General features: G+C 38.1%; 1 protein-coding gene across 1 annotated transcript in view; it reads left to right on the forward strand.

Moving 5' to 3' along the window:
• The window catches only part of HNMT (histamine N-methyltransferase), a 36,248-nt gene extending 27,209 nt beyond the window's left edge, over positions 1–9,039 (forward strand). Inside the window, exons 5-6 of the mRNA XM_082840734.1 lie at positions 463–556; positions 7,730–9,039. Of these exons, the coding sequence (XP_082696860.1) occupies positions 463–556; positions 7,730–8,085 (450 nt within the window). The 3' untranslated portion in view covers positions 8,086–9,039. The remainder of the gene's footprint in view (positions 1–462; positions 557–7,729) is intronic.
• Positions 9,040–9,971: the final 932 nt, after the last annotated feature.

Consider the following 9,971-nt stretch of genomic DNA (forward strand, 5'->3'; position numbering starts at 1 on the left):
TTTAAAAAAAGCATCTGTGAGCCTACGGTGAAGCTAGTGCAAAGGGCTTAATTTTAAAGCAACGCTCCATGAAATGGAATGTTTCTACGGTGCCAGCACCATTTTTGCCCAGAACTACTAAAACTCGCAAAATATAAAGTGAGCATTAGAATTCAGTGCCCCCATGTGGAATGCAGACTGTCTCGAGCTATAAATGTCTGTGTTAATGAAGCCAGAAAGAGTAAAGTTTAAGCTGTTTGACTCTAGTTGAGTAAATACCATAGTTTCCCCTCTCCCCAAATATTTTCTCACACTATTATTCTATGTCTATATATAACATCTTTAATTTTTAAATTTCTTAAGTGTTTTGTTGAATAAAAATCTACTCAACTTGAACATCAAACCTTCTAGTGAGTATTCAGTCCAAGCGACAAAGACATTGACATAGAAAAGCATCTCGTTTCTCTCTTCCGTCACTTCTAGATGCTGTATTATGTAAAAGACATCCCAGCCACCCTGAAATTCTTCCATAGTCTCTTAGCTACCGGTGCTAAGATTCTCATTACTCTTGTGTCCGGTAAGTTATTTTCCTTCAGCCTGAATTTTAAAACAGTGATAGCGCATGGATACATGCGTTTGAAGGCAGCTGGTATATTTCATCTTCATTATGAAATTCCTGATTTGGCTTCTGATCAGAGTCAATTAATTAACACAGTATTAGGAAAATCCTTCTCAACAGCTTTCCATTTAGGAGTTCCAGTGGAATTGAATGTCTGTTTACTTCTTTCTCTCGAGCAAATATATCCTTGTTGTCTCTCTATAAAAAATATTTATTTAACATACAGCAAATACAACGGATAGGAATGTTTTTAATGAGACTAAAAATAGTAAGTATTTCTATTTACCTCCTTTTTGTCTCTTGAATGTCTCTTTCTCTTCTGTGATGTTTATTAATACATATCAATAAAATAAAGGTTTAAATATTTGGGACACTATCCTATTTGATTAATTTGCATTTCTAGAGCCATTATCAATGTTCATTTAGGTTTTCTCAAATAAGTATCAAAAATGGTCCCCTTGTTTTGTTTTGTGTTGTCGTGTTATTTTCCAAAGAAGGCATTTGATCATGTCATGTTGTTTCCAATGATACAATAAGTACCACACAGAGAACATAAGTAAACAGATTAGCAAATGAAACACTGACATTGTTGCATGCATTAATTCATTACTTCTTTCATTCAGCAGTCTTTGGGGATTGTCCACACAGTGCTAGGCAGGTTCACTCCACGTACACAGCAGCCTCTATCTCCCTAAGCTTATACCAGACCCTGTACTCAGAAACCATATGTCGCAAAATGCATTTATTCTTTTCTTTATAAATTTATTTATTTTTGGCTGCATTGGGTCTTCGTTGCTGGCCGTGGGCTTTCTCTAATTGCTACGAGCAGGGGCTACTCTTCGCTGTGGTGCGCGGGCTTCAGTAGTTGTGGCGCCAGAGCTCAGTAGCTGTGGCTCACGGGCTCTAGAGTACAGGCTCAGTAGTTGTGATGCATGGGCTTAGTTGCTCCCCAGCATGTGGGATCTTCCCGGACCAGGGCTCGAACCTGTGTCCCCTGCACTGGCAGGTGGATTCTCAACCACTGCGCCACCAGGGAAGTCCCCATGTATTCTTAAATATGAGGAATGGCTTTAAGGATGGCAAACATAGCTGTTGCCTATAATCCTGGGTCTGAACTCATGTCGGAGTTTGGCAAATGAGAGTTCCTGTACACAACCTCTTCTCTAAGGGAACATTTGATATACTATTTTTATCTCAGGTTAGTGAAAAATACTCATTTGTGTGGGAGAGTTCTATCTTACCATTTAGAAGGGCTTCTGTAAACTGGATGTTTCCCACAACATTAGGGATGTTTCCCTAATTCTCTCTAAATTAGGACACTTGGGTAAAGCACTTTGTACTGCATTTAGGAATACAGAAGTCAATTTAGTTATCAACACCGAGGGCAGTCTATTCTTGATAATCTGTGTCAATAATAAAGAAACAGTGTTGCAGACAGAAATAGCAATTCATCCAGTAGTCACATATGTTTGATTTTAGGATATATTTCATATCAAATGAAGATCTACTGTTATATATATTTGGTTTATGCTTAAATATTTTCAGAAGTCAAGTATTTGAGTGTCAGAAGGCAGCTCTCTATGAGTATATGCCTACCAATAAGAAAAAGCCAGCCTAAGGTTTAGGAAGTGGAATGAGCAGTCTACAAGCAACTGAGAATGGACTGAGTGCCCTTATGGATACAGTATTCTGCTGGCTACATCATGAATACGTTAATAGAATCCATGGTTTATTGGCATCAGGATACGTGCAAACCAAAACAGGTCCAGCGAAATGCAGGATGAGACATAAAGAATGCTGAGGCGCTTCCTAGCTGTGTGAACTTGGTCTGTGAGTCTTAGTTCGTGCAAGGCCTATTTCCAGATAATCATACCTACATAATACGGCATCTATGCGTACATGTAGTTCACAGGTACTATGTCTATATACATTCATGGGGAAAAACAAATCAAAGGAAGGGAGTAAAAGCGCAAAAACCAGTTAGCTTTCATAAAAAAAGGTATTTTGAGTCAAAACTTACTCATTCTGTAGTTTGACGGTGGAGATGTTTTACTAACTTTTTCAGCACACAGCTTCCAATTTTTCATTACTGCACACAGCAGTGGGAGGCAGGTATCCCAAAGAGGAAAACACTGGTAACATACAACCCTCTTAACTCCGTGCTCTTCCTAAGATACCAGCTCCTTACTTCCCCCTTCTACCCCTCTTATGTGTTACCTAGAGCAGTTTAACTCCCTTTTGCTCTGCCTCTCTGACCTAGATAAACCTGTGCACCTATAAACCCATCTTAACAACAGTGTATTTCTCTGAGATAAATTCTGTTGGCCCCTCGGTGTGTGGAAGTGCCTATGGTCTTCTTTTTTAAAAATAGCAAGAACTGCTTTGTCGTATTAATAAAGCTGATATAAACATATGGGTCAACTTTCAGGAAAATAGAGCATAGTCAATTTCCAACAGTGAAAACAAAGTTAATCGCAAGAACTTTCCAATCAGATTTGTTTTATATCGTTGTCAATTAACATGTATAGAATTGATCCACATTTTTATTAGTCACTTTTTCATTTGATGATATCACTGCAAATCCCTATCTGCCAGACCAGTCTGTGGACAGCAGACAGGTTTGGGAAAGCTCCCCAGGTCTGCTGAGGTGCCTGATCAACTTCCTACCTTACCGCTGTAGAAAAACCATTACCCTAAACTACCTTCTCAGCCCCAACTTGAACCCCCATTCTTCATACTTGCCCAATGAAAACATTCCTTAAACTTGAATATTACCCTAAAACTTGAAACACCTACACCAAAATGGTTCACACTAGGCTCTGTTTATATCACATTTGTTGCAGTCACTTTCTAAATGGAATTTGCTTCATAATTACCCAGAAGTGAAGAAGGCTGTTTGTGTATTTCCTTTCTTTTGGGGCAATATTCTCATCCACAGCCTCACTGCAATACAGCAAACTGAGTACTCGACGCCAACAGAGTCAGACAAGCCTAGAACTAGTCACTAAATTAAATTTCTAAGAACACTCATCAAGCCAGTATCTCACCTAAGCACATAATGGTAGGTCTGGATTAACATCTTGCTCTAAAACGTCATCTTAAATATGCCCCACAGCTAAGGCTTCTGCCTGTCCATCCGAGTCAGACACTGACCTGTTACCGAACTGATGCGTTCTCTCTGTGAATAAACTGAAGTACTCAGTTACTTGAGCACCATATGGACACCCATTGTTTGCAGTTTATTAGATTCTAAGATAATGAAGTATGGGGTCAGTTTCTAGATTTAATTATGCAGGGCACCTAGCCTGGTTAAGGTGACAGGTGTATTCAGCATATTCAAACACAGCCTACACTCTTGGTCCCAAGTTGACTGCATGGGATAGTCGTGTAGATTTGGTTCATTCAGCTTTTATGGAGCTCCTCTAGTTGGTCACTGCTAGGCTCCGGGGTTGCAAAGATGACTGTTACTCCTCTGCCTTTGAAAGGCTCCTAATCTAATGGAGGATTCAGACATGTACATACTTTCAAAAAGGTGCTAATTTCTGATCAGAGGCAGATAGGGAGTTTAAGGAGAGTTCCCGGAGAGCAAGAGGCTCTGCCTCTTATCTCTAGTCCCAGATCTTTGCAAAACCCTTGGCAACTAGAAGAAGACACCCAGTGAATGTGTTTGAATTGAACTGAATAATTGTTTATTATTTCTGCCTTATACTATCCCAACAACAGCTAGTTCTGAATGTCCATTCAAAAAAAGATACCATGTTTTAGCTAACATGATAGACATGGAATCAGAGAATACAGAAAGTTCTGGAGATTTGAAGATGGATTTAATAAACAGGAATAAAAGACTCAATAAAGAAGATACACATATTCACACGCACACAGTGCACACCGAAATAGGCAGAACAGAGGCTTTTCTCCAGTTCCTAAGTATCCATTAAAGAGTTAGCCCAGCTCAGTAAATATTTATTTATTTATAACAAACAGAAGTTCCTGATTATAATGAGAAAAGATTTGATTTGGGGATGAAAAAGAAGAGAAATAAGAAGAGGTGGATTTTTAAAATGAGGAGTATGCCACACTAAAATAATGTTAGTGGCATGTTTTTCTGCAAATGTAGTAGCCAGGCATTTGTTGAGAGAGTTGCTAATTAAAATGCAACTTATCTGGTTACAGGAGATTAGCCAGGAGATCAGTGACATTTTCTGTCTTGCCCTCTCCTTATCTAAGGAAGGAGGCAAATCATGGTGTGTTATTTTTAATAAGGGGGGTGGGGTGAGGGACCTGGTTTATATCATGTTGAAAACAAAAGTAACACCATATGTTGTGCCCACCGAGAGCCATTATGATAATGTATCAGTCAGAAAGTTTCTAATTGCTCAGCTCAGAAATGGCACTGAGTCACAGAACACTGACACCAGCAAATTCTCTGCAATTAGTGTTTGGTTCTTTTTTCTCTGCCAGGGTGAAAAAAAAAAAAATGATAACAGAGCCTTTCCTCAACCACCGAAATATTTATTTTCTTGTAGTCTTGTTTGCAGGCAAATTCTTATTTAGGCAGTCACTGTCTTTGGAATGAAAGATTTTTGTAGTACATGCTCATGACCCTCATTTTTTTTCCCACTGAACTGAGGTTTTATTTTTTTCTGCTTCATTCCAATTCCACCTTCTTCTAGAGCTTATCCTGTAGTTATCGTTCCCTCCTCTGAAATGTTAGTGGAACATCAATTATCTAGGCTTTTTATTATTTACCACTTTCTGCCTTGGTTATTCTCTTGTGTTGAGTTAAATCAGGAGACTTTAGCCAAGCCCATGGATGAGGCCAACGTCCTATGATTATATGCAGAATTGTGTGGCTATATAGTGTTTGTATACTTTTCTGGAGAGCCCGATTACTTTGATTACATCAAAAAGGAGCTTTCGGAACCAAAAAGTTCACGCCTTTGAAATCTTAATTTTTAATCCTGGAAACTCATAGAGTTGTAAGTTCTCTCTTATATTGCTTTGGCCAAGTCCAACTTAATGTCCTAACACTTCAGCAGTGTTTACTATGTGCCAGTCATGGTTCTAAGTGCCTTACTTTATCAACTTGGTGATCCTTGGAACAATCGTATGAAGATATTCTATTATTATCCCTGATTTATAGATGACAAAACTGAGGCACAGGTTCATAAAGCTAGTGAGAGGAGAAGCCAGACTTCACACTCAGAAAGTCAGGCTTTAGAGACCACTCTTAAATGCTGCACATATCCACTATCTCTGTAACAGCCCACTATTAGATGCGTATATTAGAAAGTCCATAAATAGCTGTTCTTTTGTTTTGATTTATTAGTATTATTGCAGATTTCTGAAAAGCAAATTTGTCTTTTTACTTTCTCAAGGTTACAACCAGCGGAAATACATTATCAAAGTAATTCCATATAATATTCATTTATTTTGTAAGCACTTATTACACATCTGCCATGTGCTTACCATTGAGCAATGATTCACTTCAATTATCTCATTTAATACTTGCAGTTGCATTTGGGGTAAGTATGGTTATCTCTGTCTTATAGATGAGAAAACTGAGGTTCTGGGAGACTAAATACCAAACTTCATCTCATTCATGAAGTGTCAGAACAGTCCAACCTATCTCTCCCACAGATGCTGTATCTCTTAGCTTCTACATTGGGCCAGGTTTTCAACTAAATACAACATACACTGCTAATATATCTTCTAAAGCTGGGGACAAAATTTTTAGGACTCAACCTAGTTGTTGCTGTCCAAGGCAGCATCCTGTAATTGTATAGACATGAGAGGCTGCCCCATCTTTGGTCTGGGTAAACTATCATTGTATTTGCTGTGCTCTTTCTTTCTATTTCAATTTTTACTCTTAGACCCTTTCCTCTGAACCAGACTAACATAAACAACTGCCTTCCTCCTATCACCACCTGAATGTCCAATGGGGACCTCAACCTTATGTCTCCAAAACCAGATGCCTGATAACACATTTAAACATGTTCCTCCCTCATTCTTCCCATTTCCAATAATGGCAATTTTCTCTTTTCAGATGCTTGGGCCAAAACGACTGGGATCATCACTGATTCTTTTCTTTCTTTCACTATCCAAATTATTATTGTTAACAATATCCAAATCATTAGCAAATGGCATTGGATCTAGGAGTGTAATATATAAAAAATTCAACCACTTCTCATCACCTCCAATCTTGCTGGTGCAACGTAACATCATCTAACACCCAGATTATTGCAGTAGCTTTCTTACTGTTCTTCCTGATCTGTCCTTATGCCCCTATAGTCTATTCTCAATAGAGAATAGTCCACCTGTGTGGCCAGAGTGACCTTATGAAAATGCAAATCAGGTTAAGTCACTCTAATATTGTGTTGTCCAATATGGAAGCCACAGTTGGCTACTGAAAGTGAAATGAATTAAGATGAAGTAACACTTAAAATTCACTCCCTTAGTCACACTAGCCACAGTTTACATGTTCCATAACCATAAAATGGTTACTGGCTACGATACTGGACAACGCAAATATGGAACATGTCCAAGAGTCCAGAAAGTTCTATTAGACCACACTACAATGGCTTCTCATCTTTTTCCATATGATTTAGCACCCAGTCTACTCCTCACCATCACCCATACAACCTCCTCTCCTTCCACACTCCCCTCTGTTCACTCAATTCCAATCTCACTGGCTTCCTGGCTAGCTCTTAACATGCCAAGCCTGTTCCTGCTTCAGGTCCCTTGCAGTTGCTCTTCTCTCTACCTGGAGTAATCTTCTCTCTGATATCTGTGTGGATTGCTGTCATGTCTCTGCTCAAATGTCACATTATTAGAGAGACTATCTGCGACCACCTGATATAAAACAGCAACCCATCCAACTCTTTGATCCCCCTTATTCCTTGCTCTGATTTGTTTTTCATTAGCACTCTGCACCATCTGATATATGATTTATTTACTTATTTAACTTTCTCTCCTCCCACCCCCTTCACTCCTTGAACTGAGCTACACAAAGGCAAGAATTTCTTTTTTTTAAATTGACTGCTCTATTCCAAGCATCTAGTGCACTGGTTGGCAGAGTAGGTAAAGGAAAAGAAGAATAGCTGAAAGCATGAATTTTGTTCTGTTGCACAGGAACCAGTGGCTGGGACAAGCTATGGAAAAAGTACGGATCTCACTTACCCCGGGATGACCCCTGCCAGTATGTCACGTCATCTGACCTCATGCAGATGCTGGACAAGTTGGGGATTAAGTATGAGTGTTATGACCTTCTGTCTACCATGGACATATCTGACTGTTTTATTGATGGCAATGAAAATGGAGACCTGCTTTGGGATTTTTTGACAGAAACCTGCAACTTTAGTACAACAGCACCACCTGATCTCAAAGCAGAAATTATGAAAGATCTACAAGAGCCTGAATTCAGTGTAAAGAGAGAGGGAAAGGTTCTTTTCAATAACAGTCTGAGTTTCATAGTGGTTGAGGCATAAATGTCCACCATGAGAATGTATTCAAAAACTATAGTTTGAACAATTTTGATCATTCACTTATTTGTGCATTAAAATTATAAATATATCTCATAATATAAACAGAGCATTTTCTCTGATATGTAAAATCTAGAAAATCCCAAGATATTCTTGGACTTCCATGTGGAATCATACATGACACTGCTGGTCTTATCCCATCCCTTCTATCGGTAAAGAGACTACATGCTGTCCACACACCACATAATCTGGAAAAATGAGACAACTAAGTTTCACGGGCTTATTGACAATAAAACCCTTTCCATTTGTCGATTATAATGGAATTTCCTGGAATACTAATAAAATATGTGCTATGGATTTTTAAAATACTAGTAAAGTATATGCTTATTGATACCTTGGACATTAAGAAAGCATATGTTTATTGATTTTTTCCCTTCTGTGAAGAAGTATTTCTCTATGTGCATTTCTTTATTGTAGTTTCTTATTTTCATAGATTACTCTAATTAACTTTGTTATGTGTTGTCATTTCCTCCCACTTTGTTTTCTCTTTTACTTTTGTCTATGATTTTGTAGTGTTTTGTTTGTTTTCTGCTATACTGAAGTTTTTCTACTTTATTCAGTCAAATTTAGGTTTTTTTCCTTTTTTAATTTCTGGACTTCTGACACATTTTAAAAGGCCTCCTAAAACCAAGGTTTTAGAATATTAACATATTTAATCATAATAATTTTATAATTTCACTGTAAAAAAATCTTTGATATATTTGAAGTTTACATAAGTATCAAGAGTGAGTTGAGAACAAGCTGATTTTCCTCAAAAAAAAAAAAAAACATCTATATCAACACAACTGACAAAAAAAAAAAACCCACTGACTTAAAATACACCTTTTATCATTCACTAAATTTCTTGAAAACACTTGAGTCTATTTCAATACTCCATCATCCCTATGCCCCTCTGTCTTAAGATCTCCTCTAAGATCAAGAATCATCTTTAGGGCTTCCCTGGTGGCACAGTGGTTAAGAATCCACCTGCCAATGCAGGGGACATGTGTTTGAGCTCTGGTCTGGGAGGATCCCACGTGCTACGGAGCAGCTGGGCCCGTGTGGTACAGCTGCTGAGCCTGCACGCTGGAGCCTGCGAGCCACAACTACTGAAGCCCACGCGCCTGGAGCCTGTGCTCCGCAGCAGGAGAAGCCACCACAACGAAGCGTAGCCCCCGCTCGCCACAACTAGAGAAAGCACGCTCACAGCAATGAAGACCCAACACAGCCAAAAATAAAATAAAATAAATAAATATATTTTTTTAAAAATCATCTTTAACAGTAGTATTTCAGAGGATTTTTGAAAAGTTTTTGATAATCTTTATATTATCTTTAATAATAAGCATCTATCATTCTTAAAAAAAGCACACCTCTTAAGTAATTAAGTAATTTTATGATTAATAAATACATATATTTTAAAAATATAAGTAAATAATTACTACTCCCTGTTAGAAACAGAACAAAAGTAAGGTTTTACTAAAGAGGTCACGGACCCTGATTCACCAGTGATGAAACATTCAACATAGTATGATATTCACTCTTTCACATCACAGAGCTACCACTTAATGCTGTGGTATAGTCACTTAAAAAGGGTTCATGCCTTCCCTCAGGCCCAGGAAATACACTGGAGTATAGAATCTATTTACACTCACAAGTTACCAAACTTTATCGTTCATAATAAGTAAAACTGACTTGCATTACTCTCTTTTCATGGACAACTTTATCAATATTTTTTTGAATTGTCAGTTGCAACAAATGAAATGACAGCTATCCAATCAGATTCCTGAATATGAACCCTGAACCATTCATCATACTGATACGTGCTACTGACAAAGGAAATCTGTGAAGCAGGC

Source organism: Leucopleurus acutus (assembly GCF_964270905.1).
Source record: "Leucopleurus acutus genome assembly, chromosome: 6".
Taxonomy (NCBI): Eukaryota; Metazoa; Chordata; class Mammalia; order Artiodactyla; family Delphinidae; genus Leucopleurus; species Leucopleurus acutus.